The sequence below is a fragment of the Lissotriton vulgaris genome, chromosome 1_1, assembly GCF_964263255.1.
Source record: "Lissotriton vulgaris chromosome 1_1, aLisVul1.2, whole genome shotgun sequence".
Taxonomy (NCBI): domain Eukaryota; kingdom Metazoa; phylum Chordata; class Amphibia; order Caudata; family Salamandridae; genus Lissotriton; species Lissotriton vulgaris.
In genome coordinates, this window is record NC_141685.1 from 593,942,666 (window position 1) to 593,966,033 (window position 23,368).

The window sequence follows — 23,368 nt, forward strand, 5'->3', positions numbered from 1 at the left end:
AGTACGAGGTTACAGCCAATACAGTGGGGGAAAGGAGTGAGGGAAGACAGTGTGCTTGGCTAGCGATACGATCAGTGAGGGAAGTGCACGAGGGTCCCTTTACACTACGGACCAGCCGATCGTCCCTTTCCCAACCTCAACCACCCTTTAACCCGACCCCGTACCTCTGTTAGCCACGCCCCTCCTGGGGAGTGGCTGGGCGAATCGTGGGTCCGGTGCCCTCCTGGGATCGTGGGGGTTGCCTCCCTTCGCAACCCGTCTGGCTCGGCGCAACTGGGTACTTCCTCCTCTCGGATCTCTGGTGCTCCCCGGACCGTACTTCCGTAGCTCTCCCACTCGTCGGTATCTTCCTCTGCCGTCCTGCTCCGGGCTGCTTGGAAAGTCCCCGTGGGTTCGTCGAGTCCCGCTGTGCTCGCTCTCCCTTGTACTCCGAGATCCTGGTGTTCTCCTCTTCTCTCCGTCGCCTCTCCGCTCTGCTCCTCACTCCAGTCGAATCCTCTGCTCCACGCCGCTCCTCCACTCTGCAACTCTCTGACCACTCCTCCGGTGTATAGACACACCTGGTCCCGATTTCGAGCTTCTTTTAAAGGGAAGGTGAGTCCCTCCTCCTCCTCACCTGCTCCATGCCAGTTAAAGGGGCCGTGTTCTAAATCCTCTTCATCGCAACTATACTGGATCGCCCCCGGGGCCCAAGTCGGGGAATCAGTCACCTGTGGAGAGAAGAGGGGGGGGTCACAGAGTTTAGACACACTCCGGGGCGAAAGGGGGACCGGCCCCTCGGCCCGGTTACAGTTGGTAATGTGCATGCGCGCGCCTCGCTCTGCGCACTTCAACCGGCTTTTTCGTCTGACAGGAGCTTCCTTCGCTCGCTGTCATTTCTTGAAGAGAAAAATCTCCAGAGAATTTTTTTTGCCTGCACTCGTCTACTTCTATGGGAAGTATGAATGGAATGCCTTAGTCCTGGTTCAAAGAATTGTTGATAATTAAAACTTTTTTCCTCAGAACACTCGAGACGGTCGTTTCCAGAGACAGTGTTGAAAGTTATTCGACTGAATAACCGGAGCAGAGTATCCCGGAGCGTCTTCAGTCAAGAGAAGACCTCACCAATTTCAAGTAAGCGTATTTGGTACAGTTCATAAGGTCTTAAGGCTATGACTAAAGGAGATACGATCTTCGGACCTTTCAAACTCTGAAGGACAGAGGATCTTTGAGCCTTCAAAGACTATTCACCTAATGGAATGTGTGGTAAATTAAGACTCATGTTTCCAACGTTCGACGAGCCTTAATGCCATGCTATAAAGACTTTCGCTAGAGTATTTGGACAATTCTTCTTGGCATTGGAAGTTCACCGCATCAGAGGTTCCTTTTGGTGCCAGTTCTTCGGTGAATCAGATATTGTATGTTACAGACAAACAACGTAGGGAGGAGCTAGCTTCTAGTTAGACACTGGTAAGACACAATAGTTAGTCAAAAACTTTTAGCATTAATCGTACTGATTGTAGAGTAAAGAGTCTAATACGTGTTTTCCCTTGCAGCTAAGTCCAGACCAGACCAGGGTTGGAGCCAGTGTCCGAAGCATGTCTCTCTCTTGTTTGTCTCCCACTTCCCCTTTCCCCTCCCGGGCTAATTCTACGGGCAGCGAGTTCAAGGTTGTCATTGGTTTAGGCTTGGAGGGGAGTTGGGGTAAGAGCTTCCGTTCCTGAGGGGGCCGCTCCAGTGTATCCTTTAAAGTTTGACAATAGCCTAGAAAAATGGATTTAAGGATCACTACAGAACTCTTAGGCTAAGTGTAATCTTTAAACCCTGATCAGTTCATGCTTCTGCCTAATTATAGGGCCAAGAGGTTCCGCTGAAGAAGACTTAATATTGTGAGGAAAGTTAGCCATGCTAATTTCCAGTCGGGCTCGTTCTTTAATAGATAGGTCTGCAGAATACCTTTGTATGTTTATTTCACTTCATCTGCAGCAATGGTGGTGAAATGGAGAGCGCTGATCCGATCCTACAAGTCGTCTCGACATGCACTGATAAACTCAAGCATTCATAAGAAACCGCAAATGCACTTTAAACAGTATTTAGTACCGAATGTTGTGCTGGGCTGGTGATGCAAAAGGTATGTATACAGGGATGCAATTGGAATAGACGGCTTCAACAACGTCCAGTCTTGATGGTACACAACTGGCTGTAATTAAAAAACAACCCCTTTCAGTGGTAAAAGAATTGTGAATGTGTCCCTCTCAATTTCTGGTGGGATATTCCTAAAAAGGTACTACGCCTGAACAGAATTTTATTAGTCATTTAACCACGGTAGCCAACCTGAATTAGCCACTTAGTTTATTGTAATAGTTTAGTTTATTGTCTGGTCAATTAAATCCTCTACAAATTGGTCAGAAAAGAAAAGTTATAGCAGCAAAGTAAATGATTTAAAATATATAAAAAATATAACATTCCATACCACACCCATTCATTATGCTAACATCAATGATGCAATTATCAATAATTTTTGTCTAATACAGTACATTTATAAGAGGTTTCAGCCTTTCAATATATTTACAATTAGCAAAGTGAGTTAAGAATGCTGTCCTTTTCCAGTTCCTGAGAGGTTTTAGGAAAGAAGGTAAAATCTAGAGGGCTTACAATTTGATAAAACAAATACTCAGTTCTCAGTGTGGGGTTAAATGTGCAATTATCAATTGTTTTGTGGTGTAGTGTAGGTCCTATATTCCCAATAGGCTCTGCGCATTGGAATAACAAACGATAGTTTAGACGTAGGACTGAGGTCGACTAGGTCTCTTTTGAATAGGTTAGACTTAATAGTGTGTGCCAGCTATCTCAGAGGTCACTAGAAACTCTCGAGTAAACAAGAAGGTGTTTAGCTTTCCTGAATAGACAAGAGGATTAGCTTCTGACAACCATATCACATGACAACTTTGTTCCCCCTGCAATAAGGAATATATCTCCAGAGTCGCTGAAACAATAGATAGCTATTTTACTCAGTCAATCGTGCATGCTTCGTTTCACCAGAGATGCAGAGAAATAGAGAGACTGGCGTTTTCGATAAAAGGATTATTTATTGAGCAGTCTTCTTTCTCATGCAAGAGAAATGAATTGCCGCAATTGCAATACTTGTCATACAGTAAAGTGCGTACAGTAAAAGGACTATTATGAAATAATACTGTAAAAGCATTTATATGGTTTCTAAGCCATAAGATACTTAAAATGGATAAAATACATACAATGATAAAATAATGACTAAACGTACTCAACTGGTGTTTCTAAGATACGCCTGCCCCAGTGTACCTAACCTAAGCCTAGTACAGGGAAAGAGTAGATGAGTTACAGTTTTTGCCAAGAATCTGAATCAAGAATTATCTATGGGTCTAATCAGCTCCGTACCTTGGGTATAAAATGAAGGCGGTCTTGTATCTCTCTCTCAGGACTCGATCTCCCAGTAACCCGCAAGGGTATCAGGGAAACACTGTAGCTGGATTTCTCGGCAGGAGAAAAGACAGCGTCTCTCTCAATGCGTCAGCAGGGCTGGTCGGCTTCCTTCGGATCTCGCATCAGCAGGGTGTTGGGCAAGTAGATAGCTGATTCTGCTCCAAACCACTGTGTAATGCTTAAGGCAGAGGTTGGTATATTTATATCTGGAAGGTGCCGAGTTTGACGTAAGGTTGGACATAAGACGTCACTAAGAACTGGCAGTTCTTTCAGGACTCTCAGGAGTTCTAGGACAAATCAAAACAGAAGCAGGGGGAATTCCCGGGCTGATGGAGGCTTAGTTTGTTTAAGAACGCGTTGTACTTTCTAGGAGTCTATGGGAGTAGCCTTGCCGTATTTGGACTGCATTGGCTATGACTTAATATTGATATGATTATTATGCCTTTATAAGGATATGATGTGTTATAAACACATTAGGGCATACATCGGGAATATCTAATTAGGGTCCTAGATACATTCACAACACCCACTCCACGTATAATGTCCATCATAACTAAATACTAAGCAATACTAAACATATAACGATGCATGTGTTTTCCAGCCCACCCCAAAATATATAGTTTGCATTTGAAATGGTGTATACACGAAAAATTAGGATAATACTGTACGTTTTCAAGCAGTGGTATCATTCAGAAAATGCATATTTTGTTCATTTAGAATGTTGACTGAATGAATCACGAAATTTAAATTTATGAAATCGCTCCTAATACAGAAGAGAAGGTCGAGACCATTTCATCACATATTTATACAAGACTGTACATGTGCTAGAGGCTAAATCAAAATATTGTCTCTAGGTATTTTAATAATAGAAATCTTGTTCTCTAAGAATAGTTCAACTTTAAGCAGAGTATCATGTGCCAAAAAAAAGTAAATATTTCGGAAACTGGAGAAAAATAATTTCGCTTTCGGGAAGAAAAATAGTCCCAATGGTTTTTAGAAGTTCTGTTTATCAAAACTGAAGGCCGAATTCAAAGTTCAGGGAACGATGTGTGCTCGCTATTTCGCTATTTGGGCCAGATTTGAAAAGGTGGAAATAGTGCATATGTGTGATGCAGTGCCATCATCGGTGTTTAGATCAGCAATGGTCACGGAAGGTTGTACCTGTGTGCCGCTTTCATCTCGTACCTCACCGCCACCTAATCGTAATGGTGAGGTCTCAATGAATGCCGTCATCAGAATTGGTAGCCGCTGGGGACAACACGTTGCATGAGCCGTTCCCGAACCAAGCAAAGTATCGACATCCATAGGTACTGCTGATGGGAGTGTGAGACAGACGTCTAACACGCATTCTTCTCCGCAAAGCAAGCATCGTAGAAAAGGTAGGATGCAATCTTGCCAGATTGGTCTGAATGAAAGAAACCAGGTAGTATTCAGATCTCTTAGCCACACCAAGCCGAGGACTTTAGCGATCCGCTCTCGGTATTGCATTGCTAGGATCGTGTCTTCCATTGTAGCCTGAGTTTTGTCTGTGACTTGACTTGGCATATCGGAGCAGAAGGAACAAAAATAAGATTCCTGCTACGAGTCCCAAGATGAGAGGCAGGCCGCCGAACACAGAATGCACGAAATTCAGAAAGATGCCAAGAACTGCTTCAAAGGGTGCTCGCAGATCCGAAAAAATGGTCTTAAATACATGTGCGATGCCGCTGGTAGCAGACATGTTTAAGATTTGACTTAACATTTCTACGAAATGTACGGGGCAATTTGTTGATAATAATGCATGTATCTCTGCTGCTGTCCTTGCAACTTGCAGGTCATACGTTTCTCTAGACGAGGTTAAAGGCACAGTTGTTTGTAAAAGAATAGACTTCATTCTGCTTAAAGTATCAATTCGAATAGAAGAGATATTCAAAGAAGGCCATATTGCCACCTCCATGTCTGGCTTGCTGTTTGGATACAATACTTGCATACAAGTGACCATGGAAGTAATGCTCACGAGATAGGCTTTTCCTGGCACCGTGCCACAACAGCTGTGGTCACTTATTAGAACGTAGCTGCCGTTAGAAAGCTGTCTGAAAAAAGGATCTATCTGTGTAGCAGGGGTGCCGTGCAGGTGACATGAAATGTTATTTGAAGAACCTTAGCAGGCTCCATGCAAGTTAATTCCTTGACACAGAAGTGTACCGCTTAATGATTTTTTACAGTTGTTACCACTAAGAAATACTTCTTTCTTGCCCCCCCTGCAAGATTAATGTGTATAATCAGGTTGACTTGATGTATGCTTTACCCAACCTTTCATACAGGCCTGCTGGTATATACTTTTGGCAGTATTGAAACTGAAACTTTGTTATCGGGATTGTAATGGTGCCATGTATTATCCATTCAATGACCGGTCGTTCGGACATTGTCAATGTCAATTTCTCGAGTTTTTCAATGCTCAGAACCGTATAGTCTGCCCCTCTTTGTGCCAAAGAGATTTGTTTATTAGTAAGGGTAAAGATTGAAAATAATGACGTTGTGTTGATTAGTCGCCATGGCAGGTTGCCTGAACGCAAATTTTGTAACGTCCAGCCTAACTGTACAATAGAACGTAATTGGGACTGGCCATGTTGTAACATTAGCATATCCTGTTCTATTATATCAATAGCAGATGATACAATGCTGTCCAGTGAATAAATTCTGGAGGACAGAGTCGTTAACCCATTGTCCACTGCAGAAAGTGATTTTTCCAAATTAATACGATCAATTTCTCGTATTGTTTCTGCAGTTTCGATTTGTGTTATTTTCCAAGCTTCATTGTAAGCTGCGTATATAGCTGCGTATATACCGGCGTGTATGAAACGTTTTTGATGCTGTTTGTGAGGTCCCCGTAAGAAATCTTGCAAGTCAGCACCTTCTTTAAGTAAAGTCAAGTGTTGCTTAATTTCGGGTAGTGTGGATCTCTGTAGCCATTCGAGGCATAGTTTTCCTACACTGTATGTTGTAACTATCCCTGGATGTTGTCTCTGGGAATATCTCGGGTCTGGCCTATTCTGTATTTTGTTCAGGAATCTATCTTGACAGTTGTTAGTGACTGTGGGCCAGATCAACCATTTTTTCCAATCAGGAATTGTTCTGTTTTGTTTTAAAATATAGGACACGTCTAACCCCTCATCTGTAGTGTTATTTCTATCAGGCATAGGCTTTGATATAGACTGGTTGTTCAAAACTTTTATCTTGGCTAGGCCAAGACAGGTTGTTTGTTGAATGGTATCATTCAGGAACATTATTTGTTCTGGGATCAAGCAGGCTCTGAATAATGATTACGACTCTTGTACCTGTCATTCTTTTGTTCCCCAGACAGTTTTTGTCTCAATGTTGTTTTTCCAAAATTCAAAACCAAATGTAGACATTTTTTCATAAAACTTTTCAGAATATATCAGTTTAGTGTTTGTCAACATGTTTTTCATTCCTATCTTATTCATAATTTTAAAATAAAACGCTTCTGGATCAGTGATATTAAATATGGGAATTTTTCATAAAATGTTTTCTAACTGCCTTTTGGCGGAGTTGGACAATGTTCCCACTGATTATAACTGAACACATTTCTAGGATTAGCAGATTTATGCAAATAATGATGCCCAAAATGATTGAAGCAATACATTTCTTCATAATTCGATGAACCCTGTAAATAATCATGTTCTGTAAATTTTGCTGACATTTCTAAATCTGACATCATATTAATAATATTTTCAAAGTCCCAATCATCAGAGAAAGTACTAGGTGATACAAAGTCACTCAAAGAAATCTTGAACTGGTGTGGATATTTCAAGAGTTCAACCGGGCCATAGATTTCGTAATCAGTATTGTCCCATGCTGCACCACCAGGTATAGGAATGGCTGTGATGTTCACTGATGATAGTTCTCTTTTTTCAACGTGAGAGGATCTGTGAGGTTTTAGAACCAAGTTGATCTTCTGACTTGCTGTGTCCATTGTACTGTATTTTCCATCAATCATTCTTCCCAAGCTTAAAACTAAGATGAGCCAGAGCAGGAGGAAAAGTACACCTAACACAATCCACAGTTCATTCCACTGTGAAATTAAATATGTTTCCCCAAGTTGATGAAAGAGTTCTGTAATTTTGTTTTTGAAAGTTTTGTTTGCTGGCTTGTCCCCATGTTCACACGGATCATCGGAAAAGTCATCGAAATTGATAAAGTAGCCAGATGCAGTTCTGCCAATTGTTTGGATGGCATCAGGATTGTTATTAATCTTTGTAGTTGCTTCTTCTTTTTTCATATTGGTATAGTCCGAGGCTACATCATTGTAAACAGGTTTTTCTTGACGAACTGTTGCAATTTGGGTTTCAAGAGGCACAAGTTCCATGGCTGCATAGTCTTTTTTTATTCACTGCAGGTTTATCAAATGTGATTAGTCTCTCAGTTTGAACCTCTTGGATTGTAGCAAGGTTTGGTCTTCTGCTACTTCTTGGGAGTCCACTGGGCCTACTACTTATTATTGGCCACATGGTTGTGGTTTTACCAGGTCGATTGATACAACTCGGTTCTCCTTTTTACCAGCAAGGGGCGGTAGTACGACTGATCTTGTTCCGCTGATAGCTAAGACAGGTACTGCTTTTCTGTAAGAAGGCCTAAATTCCTTCTTCACCGCGATTTTTTCTCTGACCAGGTCCCCAATCTTTGGATTCCAGACAGGTCTTGCTGGGACAGGTGGTTTCTTTTCAGTGGCCGTTAGCTTTAGTTTTGTGTTACTTAGACTTCTTCTTGTTTCATTTAAGTCCTGTCAAACAGCCAAACGATCTTTGCTATCAAAAGCTTTTTGTTTCACTACTGAAGTCTGACAATCAAGATCTTTGATTATCATTCTTGTACCAAACAAAACTTCATACGGAGTGATTCCACCCAGAGAATTTCTTGGCAGATTGTTAAGACTACGTTGGACACTTATTAGATGTTTGACCCACCCAACACCCGAACCTAATACCCACGCTGTTATAGATTGATTTATATCACAGTTTTTTCTCTCCACTACCACATTTCCCTTAGGATGGAATGGACTAGAGTACCGCAATGCAATGCCCATGCTGGCCATGGCCTCCTTGTAAGCTCGAGAGCTAAACGCAGGACCCTGGTCAGAATGTAGCATGCCAATTGCGTATGTGCCGATAAAGACTCGCAAATCTTTTATAACATTTCTGGCATCAGCCGAGCGCTGGGGCCACATCCAAATGAATCTCGTCTTAATATTTATGGGATCGCATTTGTCTGGTCCGACGCCAGTGTGTAGATAGTCTACGCTGTCTAATAGAGGTGTCTGGGCTGGTATTACTGTGCTAGAGTCAGATATCTGGTCCGGTTCATAACTGCGATCTCTATTGCAGTCTTGACAATCCATTGCAAAGTTATAACCTTGCACGCTCATTCCTGGCAACCAGTATTTTGATTGCAATTCTATTAGAGATTTCAGGATCCCTTGGTGCCTCAGACCCAATCCCATATGTGCTTCTTGAATCAAGAAGACTCTCCGGTTCGTGTTTGGAATTACTCTATCCCCCACTCCTGGGATTTGAGCAAACGGAACGGAGTTTGCATCAATTATGTATGTATTTCCGAGTGGATAGTTTAGAGGTAATGCTGCATAATTGCCTTACATTGAGGCTCTTACTGCTAGTAGCGTTTCTCCATCTATTTGTTTTTTAGAACCATTTTTTGTAGCTACGGAAGCCGATTGACCAGCTGCCGCCGTGGCTCTGTTAGCCAATGAATTCCCTGCAACGTGAATGCCATCACATTGAAGACTCTGGGTATGTATCACGTGAGTCTTTCGTAGTTCTTTCTGTAAAAGAACTACTTGTTCCCATAGTTTTTTATATTTTATTGTGCCACCTGTCTCATCTTTGTAACCGTTTTTAATCCAGGTCTGCATGGAATTATTGTAAGATTCAACGCAGTAATGCGAATCGCACACTATTAGTGTGGGGAATTCGGGATCTGCATTTTCAAGCGCCATCTTCAAAGTTCGTAGTTCAGCTCGCTGAGCTGTACAGTTTCCGATTGATTCAGTTTTAGTGACCATCGGTCTGAATTTACCTAGGCGCCAGCGACCTTTAACAATCGCACACGCAGCATTGTAAACTTTTTTTATCCACAACGTAGTGTTGTGCAAATCTGTCTGTGTAGATTACACAGGTGTACTGTTCCAGAGGTAGAATTTCGATCAACAGAGGACATTCTTGTTTGTATTTTAGATGTTCTAGCTTTTTCATTCTGGGATCAAAGGCGTGTATCACTTCAGTTGTATCAAGAGAATTAACCCATTGTATCCATTTTGGATCTAATGCCATAGCATTTGGAATGCTCGGTCTTGTTACTGCTTCAAGGGGTGATACTGCTGTTAAAACAGATATCCTCTTCCCATGAGCTAGGGCTTTTTCTTTTGCTACAGTCGTTTGAACCGCAGTTAGAATTTTTTCAGTAGAACTGAATTTCATTTCAGCTTGTGTGTACAAGTGTGATTTGTAAGCTATTGGTACAGTTTCTCCCTCATTAGAGGTCAGGTAGGTAAATCCGCATCTTCCTGGGATGACTCGGATTATAATGTTGCGTTCGTTTGCGCTTGTTTGCAGTTTTGTTTTAGTTAATATATCTGTTTGTAATGATCATAAAATTTCTTTGTGTTTTGGAATCCAATTAATTGGTTTGAAATCAGTTTTTATTAAATCGTATAGTGGTTTAACCCTCTCTGCATAATTTAGAATGTAAGTTCTTCCGAAGTTCAGGAAACCTAGAATTTATTTTAAGTTTTTCAGCGTTTTTGGAGCTTGGAGTACTGCACATTTCTCTAAGAAGTTGTCTGCTAGGCTTTTGCCTTCACTTGATAATTCATATCCTAAAAATAGGACTGTCTGGTGGGCAATTCGTGACTTTTTAAAGTTAAATTTGTAGCCTTCAGATGCGAAGTATTATGGTGTTCACTCTTTTCAAGTGTGTCTCCAGGTCATTGTCTGTAAGATAGATGTCATTGACATAGGATAATGCCTCATCATCATACATTTGTAGTAACTCTGTTACCCTGGCTGAAAATAATCCTGGGCTGCTCTTGAATCCCTGTGGGAGACGACAAAATTGCTTTTGGGCCCCCATGCTGGAAAAAGCGGTCAAATACCTGCTTTCTGGTGCAATGTTTTGACAGAAAATAACATTTGAAATATCTAATGTTGTTTTATATTTTTTGCGCACGATATTATTCATTAGTGCTGCACTGTGTGAGTTTTGTACTGCAAATGTTTTACAACAAGAGTTTAGGTGTCTGTAGTCCAAAACTAGACGATATGAATCGTCTGGCTTGAAGACCGGAAACAAAGGATTGTTCATTTGTGAGGTGCATGTTTCAATCACCCCCTGATATTATAGTTGATCTAAGATCTCTCTGACTTGTTTTTTAGCTTCTTTCTTAACAGTATACTGCCTTTGTGCAGTTGGTTGATTTTTTAACTGGATTTTTTGGTGAGGAGAATCCTCATCCCATCCTACATGATTGTTATATAATGCAGGAGCTTGGGCCACTGCCCATTTTCTTGCATATGTGTATTTTTTATGAATTGGAATGTGATTTGAGAAGGCAGGCATAATCATTTCTTCGCCATGTGGGCACTCCCTGACAAACTCTGGTGGCCAGTCCTTTTCTGCTAGAAGGATATCATAACTTTTAGATAGATTCTCCCAGAAGAGACGTTTATTTTTCAAGTTTTATCTCCCTCTATACGTAATGTTATTTCATATAGTTTATGAGGCAAGCTAACTCTGGTGTCTGCAGTTTCCACTTGAATGTATTCATTCGTGTCCACTGTCTCCAGAAGATTCATCAGGATCTTGCGAGCTATGGTCACTTCTGCTGCGCTGTCTAGCATTGTTTGGGCCCACTCTCCGTTCTTGAGTTGTGTCCTCAGGATCCTCGGCATGTTTTATTTTAATACTGGCTACCTTCTTTTTGGGAAACTGTAATTTTTTACTTTGATGAGCAGGTTTTTTGTCTTTGGACTTGACGCGCTCTTCTTTATGTTCTGACGTCCTCTTCTTTCCGATTTCTGTGAGGAAGTCTGAAAAGATCGAGAGGGACGTTTATAAATATCTTGATATCTGTCAGGTTTTCTCAAATTTTCCCTATTTCTAAGGTTATATCTTTTTTTAGAGGGCTCCCGTTGTGGAGACTTGCCCCCCAGCCCCCTTCTGGAGATCTGTCTCTTCGTTGGGGAGACCTTCCTCTGGTCTGAAATTTTTGTTCTCTGGGAGTTGTTTGTTTATTACCCTCACACTTCTTTTGAGAATTGAGATTATTTTTAATGAAAGTTTTTCAGGATTTTCAGTTAGTTGTGGTTTTAGTGGTTTACCACCTAAACCGTCTCTACCTAATTCTTCATAGGATTTTTCAATTATTCTGGCAAGTTCAAAAGGTTGGTCTGCTATATCTGTTTCTTTTAGTTTTTGGCGGATTCCTGTACCGTCAATTGTCAATTGAACTAACTGTCCATATGCTTTTGTTAATTCTTTTATTTGAACTAAAAATTCTACGTTAGACATTTTTTCAATGTCAGGATGTGGTGTATAGCTGGCTAGAACCGGCCATGTGGCTCCTGGTCTACCTAGTGGACCAAGCCTGGTAATGTGATTTTGATGTTTTTTGGGCGCCATTAAACCAGAGCTCATGCTCTTGGTAAGTTAGTGGAATTTCAACTTCCTCGAAAGGGGTGTATTCCGCTGGAGGTTCCCCTGCTTTGTAGTGGTGGAACTTGTGTGTTACAGCATTTGCTGCAGGAAAAGTTATCCATGAATAGAATACCTCTGTCTGCCGATATTCATGTGCCTCGACAACAAATATGACTGTACCACCTCTCGATGATACTCTATTTTCTATAAGTTTTATAGTTAAAGTTTTCCTCACATTTACCGGGGTGAGTATTGCATCCAGTTGATCTTGTTGGAGACTTGTGTCTTCCATCACAAGTTGAGCTGCTAGTCTAGCTCTCTCCCTTTCGTCGTCACTTTCTGGGATTTTACTGACTGAAAGTTTGCAGATCAAGTTTCAAGGAAACAAACATTAGTTGCACAATCTTTTGGAACACTGTATCCTTCAACGTTGACTAAACCAAAAACTAATACATAGGAATCTCTTCCTACTAAGTTTTGGCGGATATTAACCTTTTACCCACTCCAGACGTCTATTGGAGTTTTTACGGGAAAAGGTGTCTGTGAAAATCACGACTGAGTTACTCTAGTATCTAACGTTAAATTATCGCCTTACCAAACATTGGGCGCCATGTAGTGTAGTTCCTATATTCCCAATAGGCTCTACGCATTGGAATAACAAACGATAGTTTAGACGTAGAACTGAGGTTGACTAGGTCTCTATTGAATGTGCTTGTGTGTGGCAGCTAGCTCAGAGGTCACTAGAAACTTTCTTGAATAAACAAGGTGTTTAGCTTTCCTGAATAGACAAGAGGATTAGCTTCTGACAACCATATCACATGACAACTTTGTTCCCCCTGCAATAAGGAATATATCTCCAGAGTCGCCGAAACAATAGATAGCTATTTTACTCAGTCAATCGTGCATGCTTCGTTTCACCAGAGTTGCAGAGCAATAGAGAGACGGGCGTTTTCAATAAAAGGATTAATTATTGAGCAGTCTTCTTTCTCATGCAAGAGAAATGAATTGCCACAATTGCAATACTTGTCATAAAGTAAAGTGCATACAGTAAAAGGAGTATTATGAAATAATACTGTAAAAGCATTTATATGGTTTCTAAGCCATAAGATACTTAAAATGGATAAAATACATACAATGATAAAATAATGACTAAACTTACTCAACTGGTGTTTCTAAGATACGCCTACCCCAGTGTACCTAACCTAAGCCTAGTACAGGGAAGGAGTAGATGAGTTACAGTTTTTGCTAAGAATCTGAATCAAGAATTCTCTATGGGTCTAATCAGCTCTGTACCTTGGGTATAGAATGAAGGAGGTCTTGTATCTCTCTCTCAGGACTCGATCTCCCAGTAACCCGCGAGGGTATCAGGTAAGCACTGGAGCTGGATTTCTCGGCAGGAGAAAAGACAGCGTCTCTCTCAATGAGTCAGCAGGGAGGGTCTGCTTCCTTCGGCACTCGCATCAGCAGGGCGTCGGGCAAGTAGATAGCCGATTCTGCTCCAAACCACCGTGTGTTGCTTAAGGCAGAGGTTGGTATATTTATACCTGGAAGGTGCTGAGTTTGACGTAAGGTTGAACATAAGACGTCACTAAGAACTGGCAGTTCTTTCAGGACTCTCAGGAGTTCTAGGACAAATCAAAACAGAAGCAGGGGGAATTCCCGGGCTGATGGAGGCTTGGTTTGTTTAAGAACACGTTGTACTTTCTAGGAGTCTATGGGAGTAGCATTGCCGTATTTGGACTGCATTGGCTATGACTTAATATGGATATGATTCTTATGCCTTTATAAGGATATGATTTGTTATAACCACATAAGGGCATAAATCAGGAATATCTAATTAGGGTCCTAGATACATTCACAACAGTGGACAGCCGCTGTAGTAGATTGCTGTTGCTGGTTATGCTGGAGCATATGTCGTCTGGGTGAGTGGCAACCTAAATGTGTGTTTACTGAGAAGTGACGCTTTAAAAAGTCTTAATATTGCAGTAATAAGGTGTATAACGAGTTTCTCCCCGACAGCTTCCATAAATTGCACATAGCAGCATGCTAACTGCACATCTCCTCCTCTGAGGCATGCCATCACAGATTGTCTACAGGTTCCTATCCCCTTGCTTTCCCACTTAGAGAAATCTGATTATTTTTCCAGTCTCTGCATTTTCGTAGAAAAACAACCAACTGCAGAAAGTACATTAATTAACCTGTGACTGCACTACTATCATGCCCGGTATAAAGCCTGCCCAAAATTATGTTACAGGCTTTCAAAAAGAAAAAAAAGGGGGGGGGGGACAAGCATTTTCAAAGGCAACAGGTCTAGCTAATTTTGAATGTGTATTGGGCTGGATTGATACTGTTTCTTGATAGCAGATGATGGATCTAAGGAGATGGGTAAACGGATGTACTTAGGAGAATTATAATATAGTTATATGAATATCAGATTATGAGTATGTAGAAAAGCAGGAAAAATAGAAATAGGTATAAGGAGGAGTAAAAATATAACTAGCAGGAAGTAGGAGTCACAGTAGGGGAAGTATGACATGAGATTAATATTCAGGTGTAAAAGTTATTAGAGTAAGACAGTAATGAGTAGTAAAAGTGGACATGGTAAGAATAGGTGTAGGACTAAGTACAATATACTTAATAATATTACAACATGTAAGAAGCAGGGTTAAGTTAGAATAATAATAATAAGAAACAGCATGCATACACAGAGAAGGAAGCACAAGTGAGAGGCCCAATAGCAATTTTCAGCTCCTGGCATCCTGCTCCACACACCCCTGGCAAAATAACAACGAGCATTGAAAATGCAATAGGTCTCACCTTTGATTAAGTTAAAGCCATTTGCTTTGCTAATGGTATTTTATAGCACAGCAAATGGCTTTGACTTAATTAAAGGCAAGCCCTATTTCATTTTCAATGCTTGTTTAGCACTTTCGCCCTGTGTTTTTGAGACATTATGCATGCAGGCTATGATCTCTGACAGGTCGAAAGAGCTGGCAAAGAGGCTGTGAAACATCAGACTTGTGCTAAGGAAAAGCAGGGAGAAATGGGACAGAGACTGTTTCGTTAGAACTCTACATATAGGACAAGAGGTCTGTAAGAGGCCAGTGGGTCAGAGGCTGACACATGTCAGTCTCTCCTAGTCCCCTGAAAGGTGAAAACGGCCAAAGCTGTGCTACTCGCGTGTGAGGCCGCCCCCTGAGGTACGGGAAGAGTTGGGGTAAAGTCATTCCGAAGAGACACTGATGTTGCTCATGTGTTAGTAGGTCTGAGACGTAGTTTGAACATGTGACTGAATACCCCCAACCCCCCTGGCTTTTCAGAAACACAGTGGGCCTGTGAAGCTGCCCACCGCCGCTCCCTGGCATGGCTGCACTTTTGATTGCAGAGGCTGTTTTAGGACCCACGGTAGCCCAGCCTAGACCCTGAGGTGGAAGGGCGGGCCCCAGTCTCCGTCTCTTCCCATCCCAGGTTGCTCTAAGGCACTGTCAATCACCCCCGACTCTCAAAGATCCCCCTGCTGCCTCCAAGATGTTTCAGGGTTCCAAGGGATCGCCTACAAAGTTGTCTCTGAGCAAGTGAGTGTTGCGCGCCCAAGAGCTTTGTTTTGTGTTATGTTAGAGGGTTTCAGTATAGCGTTTGTGGTACGGCTTTAAAGCACTGAAAATCAGTCTCAAAGGTTGGGTGTTGGAGTAGAGCAACTTGTAGCTGGTAGGGGCGTGGCACTGATAATGCGACAGCAAAGAAGTAGCACTAGGGAGGTTTGGAGAGCACTGACGTTATGAACTGCTGAGTCTAGTAGTATTAGTGTGGGACAGTGAGGGACCCGCTGATAGAATGTGCAGGCAGAGTAGGACTGTAGGTGAAACATACTCACAAGCTGCCGGCAGTAAGCTTTTTATTTCAGAAGCAACAGTGGACCTAGAAGCAACACGAAGGAAGACGGGGGACAAACTCACACAGCTTTATATTTCAGAAGCAACAGGGGACCTAGAAGCAACACTAAGGAAGACAGAGACAAACTCACATGAAGGAAGTCTGGGAAAACAAAAAGGCACGTCAGCCATTGTTGAATCTAAATGCCATAATAGAGAAAAAAGTCCTTAGCGGCTAATTAAGAGACACAGTCTCCTGCCGCAAGTAAAAGATCCAATCACGGTGGGCGGGGCCAAAAGCGGACAGGGTGGCAACCAGGAGGGATTAAAATGCATCTGGTGCAATCATGCCACTGTGTTTTGAATAACTAAGGACAACAAACGACGCGCACAAATGGAAATTGCAGATGGGCAGAGACACGACTTCTGGAACCGTATTGATTCCAAGAACCCCTTGCATGGCGAGAGCAGCGCATGCACGCAGCTAATGCCAGACAAGACCTAAAAACCAAACATCACAGACCGATGAGCCTCAAAGTAGGATGGAGTTGCATGGGGGTAGTTCATAAAGGCAAAGTTGGGCAGTAGCTGGCTCGACGACAACTGTGTGCCAAATTAGGATATGCACTATTTTTTAAGTGTTTGAATGCCAGAAACAGCTGATAAAACAGCTAAAGGTAAGTCCTATAGCTAAATGAATCTAAGTAACCAAATGGCTGAATGGGGATGTTCAAAAGCCCCTTCTATATATCTATGTGTATGTTGCATGTGGTGACAAAAGCTCTAGCCAGGCAGCTTAAGAGGTCCAATTCACCAGGCAGGCCAAACCATTTACAAGCTTTTTTGATCAACACCATCATTTTTCCTTTCTGGCCTGACATGTCTATTTTCTTTTCTACTCTACATTCCCCTCCTACTACCAATTGCCTTCAACTATCACCAGGCTCCTCTTATTGTTCTTTGCCTTAATTTGATGCCCCTCTTCTTGAGTCTTTATTTAACGATACTAACCAATGCCCTTCGGCTAATTTTATTACTGTTATATCCATAATATATTTTCTCCATCAGATATCTTCTTTCCTAAATTATATAAATTGTTTATTTAGAAAAAAGGCTTTAAATTTAAATGCATATGTATTCATGTGGTTCTTCAATGCAGCCCGATAATTAAGTCTGATTGAATATATTTTTTTTTCTGTATGAATTCAATTTTAGTTACTGGTGATTCTTTTATTTAGTGAACAAGGTTTCATAATCACATAACTCCCTTTATCGTTTATGGTTTTTAAACATTAGGCTAGGATTCAGAATGCAAGGTTATAAAAGGCTGCTAGGGCTTTCCCGCGGTTTGTCCTGAAAACGTTCAACAGTGTTCAGACAGAACAAAGAACGGAGTGTGATGACACAAAGAGGAACTTCATTTCAAGGACTCAAGCCTGAGGGTTTTCGCTGAGTAATCATCACATTCCTTTTCTAAGGGCTACAGGGAAGGCCCACCCAGCCCTCGCTCATTGGGGTTATCGGACTGCACACGTAGACGAGAACAGCAGAAGCTGCTACTTTGCTGTGCGTATGTTCTGTTGTTCAGATGAGGTATGCAGGTGTAAAATCACTATTTCATAAATTAAGTGTACTAACATGTTAACTACTTCAAGTAAACTGGGCATGGTCAACCAAGTATCAAAACGAGTCCCAGATCAGCCGGATCAATTGTCCCGTAATGTTCCCGCCTCTTACCTCCACATAAATATTTGTTTTGATTGCTCTGTCCATGAATTCAAATACATTTTCAAAGTATCCTAATATTTGTCTTTTACGGTCATTAAAAGCTTTCCGATTAATGTCAGATAGGCACAATATTTTACCATTCCAAAACTCATTGAAAAATATTTTGATATTTAGCAAAAGTGGGCCTTGAATGGGCCAGGATATCTAATGTAAATTCATGAATGTACACACAACATATAGGTCTTTCCGCTCTCCATTTAACATGACTTTTACACACGTCATCATCAAAAGTTTGGACTAGTTATGAACTCTGTCAGCAACTTTTCTGTACGTTATATGTATGTATCTTGTATTTGTAAAGCGCAAAGTAGGTGTCTCAAGGCGCTGTGTGCCATGGAGGAGATTACGTAAACTATTGGTCAGAGTCACAGGTAGCTGAGCTGAGGTGGATCAAACCGTGAGCCCCGTGCTCCAGTGTCAGTCGCTCTGGCCGCTGCACCACACCTTTCCCTATACCATACATTGCTGACCATTGAAATGTTTCTGCCACATGCCCGTCTGTACATTCTATAAAATGCCCTACCCCCTTCCATCAGTTATATCTTATGCCTAATCGTGGACAATTACTTCAATTTCCTAAATGTAATCTAAATCCACATTCCTGACACTGTTGATATAAGTTCTACTAGCCCATTTCACCCAATGTCCTATATCTGAAAAATATGCATTGATAATATTTGATCATGGGAGCCTCAGGTTTTGAAAACATAAAATTAATAAACCTGACCTTGACTTTTATTTCCATTTTTAAGATTGATCCAATTATTGTCATCAGATCACTGAGAATCACCATGATGTACCAGCCATTTATGAACTCCAAGCGATCAGCTTTGCACACACGGCGGTTGTACTTCTCCAGGAAGAACTGTACAAATCTCTGTAATAAAGAGTAAATACTGTTAGGGATAATAGTAAACAAGTGAGGTTCACTGATTCTGTTAATTCTTCCTCCTGTTAAAGCTTTAGGAAATCTTATTATTCATATAATTGCCTTGCCATGGTCATGAACTGCTACTTCGAATTTCACATTATGTCTATTGGGTTATCACTTTTCTGGCCATCCAGCAAGCTACGGTGTCATTATGTACATAACTGTTTGTACCACAAACCTATTTGCTCGTCCTAAAACTCATGTTCTGTTATGTCATCTAACGAATGGTCCATATTTATATGCCCACTGTTTTAGTTGCTGCATTGACTTAATTTCGCTTGCAGCTGTTGTGTTAAGACCATTTCATTGTACATCATGCCCAAAACTGGCTACAATAAAGTTTTGTAATAGTTTTCATTCAACCGCTCTGGTCAGAGTGGTAGATAAGACTGAGTTACCTTTGCTGTCCAGTGAATGCTTATCAATAGTGTTGAGAGAAAGTAGGTACCATTCATAGTTGCCATCTGATGGTCACAATGGCAGCTGACTACAAACTGAATGCTGCTAGGTTGTCTAAGGAAGAAGCGGGAGGGCACATCTAGTCTGGCATTGGTGAAAAGCTGTTCCTCGAGGTGTTTAAGAAAGTTGGGTCTGGACACAGCTTTAGTTCAGTAGTGAGGCAGTCTAAATGCAAAGGGAAATAACCTAAGACCCATCTATCCCTCAAGTGATTGGTGGATTTGCATCACCTTTATCATCCATTAGTTGTATGCAGCCATCGTTCATGAGGTATAGCATTCAGTCTTTGCACTGAGGCTGATGGAGCAAGGTTTCACATATTCCGAAACTTGCTTGTATTCAACCCTCTCTAAATAAATTGTGATATATTAACCAACATGTTTTGTTTACTAATATTTGCACTACCAAAATTTTTAGCATCTAGGGGAAGCTTACCTATGTGCTTTTACTAACAGTAACTCTAATGCATTAAAAGGCTGCCAAAGACGCGGGAAACCTTCTGCGCATGGGTCGTCACATCTACGTGGCATGACGTACCTCTCTGCTTGGTGGCAAATCTTTGCTTCTGCGCACTAGTGCCAGAAATGGCTGCTTTAAATCTCACATGCGAATGCTTATGCTGCAGCTTGTACTAAACTTGTTTGTTCTGCTTAATCATGAATGAATGAATATAATGCTTATATAGCGCATGCTGTCACCCTACGGGTATCCGGGTGCTTCGGACTAAGAAAAATCGACCAGAATAGAATAGGTCAGAACAGAAAAAACAGGGAGAGGGGAAGTTAAACCCTAGGAAAGAGCCAGGTTTTAATACTCTTTAGAAATTCAGTCAGAGAATCAATTTGTCTGAGATTCTGGGGTAGCTTGTTCCATAGGCGGGCACCAGCCACATTAAATGCCCTCCCTCCCAACCTAGAGCGTTTGAACCTGGAAACCGTCAGTAGGCTGGCACTAGAGGAGCGGAGCTGCCTGTTGGGCTGGTACCATGTGAATTTTTCCTGCAGTGGAACTGGACCCAGCTCATGCACTGCTCTGAATACCAGGCAAAGTGACTTAAAGTGGACCCTTTCCTTAATAGGCAGCCAATGTAGATCTCTCAGGGCCAGGGTGGTAGATGAGTGCCGCTGCCTAATAAGCACCAGTTTTGCTGCTGCAACTGGACTCTGCAATCCCTGAATGATGTACTGTGGAGGAACCAAATATAGGGAATTGCAGTAGTCCAGCCTGTTTATCACTGTGCTTCTTGCCACCAAGGACTGCGACTCTTTTGGTAGTAGTGGGAGTATCTTACGTAGCATGTGCATTAAGGAGAAGCACACGCTGGCGGTCTTATTTGCCTGAGATTCCTTCTGAAGTTTTTTGTCGATCAGAACCCCCAGATTGCATACCTTGCTGACCGTAGTCAGTGGTTCCTCCTCGGGAGTAAGTCTAAACTCAAATGGTAAATGTTTAGACATCCTAGCAGAGGAGCAGTACACCACCTCAGCCTTCCTGCTGTTAAATTGTAGGGAGTTTCTTCTGAGCCAGCCATCTGTCCAACGCATACATTGCTGGAACATGTCCAGAGATACTGCATGTTCTCCTTCTAAGGAGAATGCCAATTGTGTATCGTCGGCATAATTGACTAGGCTGATTGAATAATGGGGAGCAGGGGGCTGCAGATATACATTAAAAAGAATAGGACTGATTGCTGAGCCCTGAGGCACCCCATGAACTGCTGGGGATTTGCTGGAAGAAAACGGTGCCAAGGTTACTACCTGTTGCCTCCCTGCTTGATAGTACTGAAGCCAGTGCAGCGCCCGTCCTCTCAATCCTAACTTAAGTCTCTCCAATAAGATGGAGTGGCTCACTGTGTCGAATGCGGCCGACATATCGAGAAGCACTAAGACAGTGGCATTCCTGTTGTCGGCTCGCATGCGCAAATTATCCAGCATGGTGGGCAGAGCAGTCTCAGTCCCATGGCCTGGGCGGAATCCATATTGGTCTCTATCAAGCAAGTGATTATCCTCCAGAAAGCATGATAGTGTCCTACTCACTGCTTTTTCCAAGATTTTAACCGGATATGGCAGGAGAGAGATGGGTTTAAAACTTGCCAGGATTGACGGGTCCAGGGAGGGCTTTTTAATCCATGGAGTCAACACCGCTTGCTTCCAACACTCCGGGACAATTCCTTCTTCTAAAGACTGGTTGCAAATTTGCCTCAGCTAGGGAAGGGTTTCTTGGCCAAATGACTTCCAAATTTTATGGGGGAGGGGGTCAAGGGGGGAGCCCGAGGACACACTGTGCACCAGATTGTTAAAAGCAGCATCAGTGAGGTTCAGAAAGTTATCCAAGGTCATTAGCTGTTGTGGGTCTTCCTCCATCATTTGATCCAAGTTATCTTGATCATCGGTATCATTAAGATGGAGAGTACCAACAATCTTGGCAATCTTGTCTTGAAAGTAAGAGGCAATCTCATCACATAGTTTTTGTGAAGCTGCCACTTTATTATTCAGACAAGTTGGGGAGTAAAGGTCCTTAACAATCTTTAAAAGAGTTTTTGTCCCATTCGGCGCATGTGTAATCGATGTAGCGTAAAAGTCCACCTTAGACTTAAGGATGAGCTCTTTATATTTCAGCTGTGCTTGTCTCAAGTCTTTCTTGTCTTCCTCAAGATACCTCTTTCTCCACTTCCTTTCTGCCTTCTTACGGATCATACGCAACTGTTTCAGATCTTCATCACACCAGAGAGCCATGATTTTATTCCTGTTTTTTAGCTTCTTTACTGGAATTCCCTGATCCAAAATATCAGTTATATAGCTAGTATAGATGTTATAATGTTCCTCTACTGTCAAAGTAGGTATAAAGTGATTAGCCTCTAGGGCGGGCACATGGGTTCTGGTTTTGCCTAATTTTGCCCATTCCCTGCCTCTTCTATAGATCCTTGACTGACTAGTACATTCCCCTGGACAGGGCAGCCTAATATTAAAATGAATTAAGTGATGGTCAGTCCAATTCTGAGGTATTCAATTTAGCACCATAGTTATAAATTGGTTGGCGAACAGTAAGTCAAGAGTGTACCCCCCTTGATGGGTGGAATTTTCCACCAACTGTGAAAGATTTAAATTTGCACGTGTGCCTCAAATCTCTCAGATGGCTGCTAAAATTCCCATCCCCCCCCCCCCCCAAGATTAAAATCTCCTAGTATAATCATTCAGGAGTGTGTCAGAGTTACGTTAGTGATAGTGTCCAAGACAGTTTGGTATTGCTTAGTACATCGTGGGGGCCTATAACACAGCAATCATTAACACACAAGTTAAAATAAAGTAATGGGGATAGAGTAGAGATATGTGGTATACAGTGCATTCATTTATTTCTGTATTCTAAAATGTTTCTTTTTGATTTGGCTACTAGCTCGTACTTTGGACCTGACCACTGACACATCTTCCCTCTTGGACGATTCTGCAGACGCGCACACTGACTCTGAAATTGCTGAAGCATTGGCATTTAATATCTGCCAACACCCTTCTTACCCATGATGTGCCTGGGGACCTGATCCTCTGACCTCTAGAAAGGAAGCTACCAAATACAATGTATTCAAAATGTGTACCAATATTGTTGGGCAGAATAAAGTCATGGGAATTTAAATTGTGGGTGGGGATTCAATCAATATGATTCCAATTTGAATTACATCATCTTAGTATGGTGTGATGACCTCTCCTCGTCTTTCTAACCCTTCACTGAAGGGGAACACATAGATTTGCAACATGTCTGGGTGGTACATTACCCTCGAAATGGTATAACTAAGGTAGGCTCAGATAGAGAAATTGTCCGACTTGTCCGAATAGCTGACCTGTCACTGACCCAACGCACTCAATAGGCGATTGAGAGCAGAGGTGCTGGCGGAGCACTCTGCCAGAAGAATCGATTACCCAATCGGGCTACTAATTGGCTTTCCTAGAGAGAGGGGTGTGACGCTGGCGTTGCACTTAGCAGAGGTCACCTGTCCTGATCTGCACCTGTCTTGTCCTGTGGGCACCTGATTTGTCAGGAGCCTGGTCGGTATTTTGCCCCAGCCTGTGGCCAGGATTGGGTATTGCACCATTCCAGTTAAATATAATCTATGTGGTATGTCCATGTGCTATTTCCCTTTCCCTTTCTGATGGTAGAAAGGGGCTATGACACATGCGTAGGG

The 23,368-nt window shown here is 42.0% G+C and overlaps 1 protein-coding gene across 1 annotated transcript in view; it reads right to left on the bottom strand.

The window, feature by feature from the left end:
- MCOLN2 (mucolipin TRP cation channel 2) overlaps positions 1-23,368 on the bottom strand; it is a 416,948-nt gene that overhangs the window by 139,424 nt on the left and 254,156 nt on the right. The window contains exon 9 of the mRNA XM_086954049.1: positions 18,532-18,681. Coding sequence (XP_086810175.1) covers positions 18,532-18,681 — 150 coding nt within the window. The remainder of the gene's footprint in view (positions 1-18,531; positions 18,682-23,368) is intronic.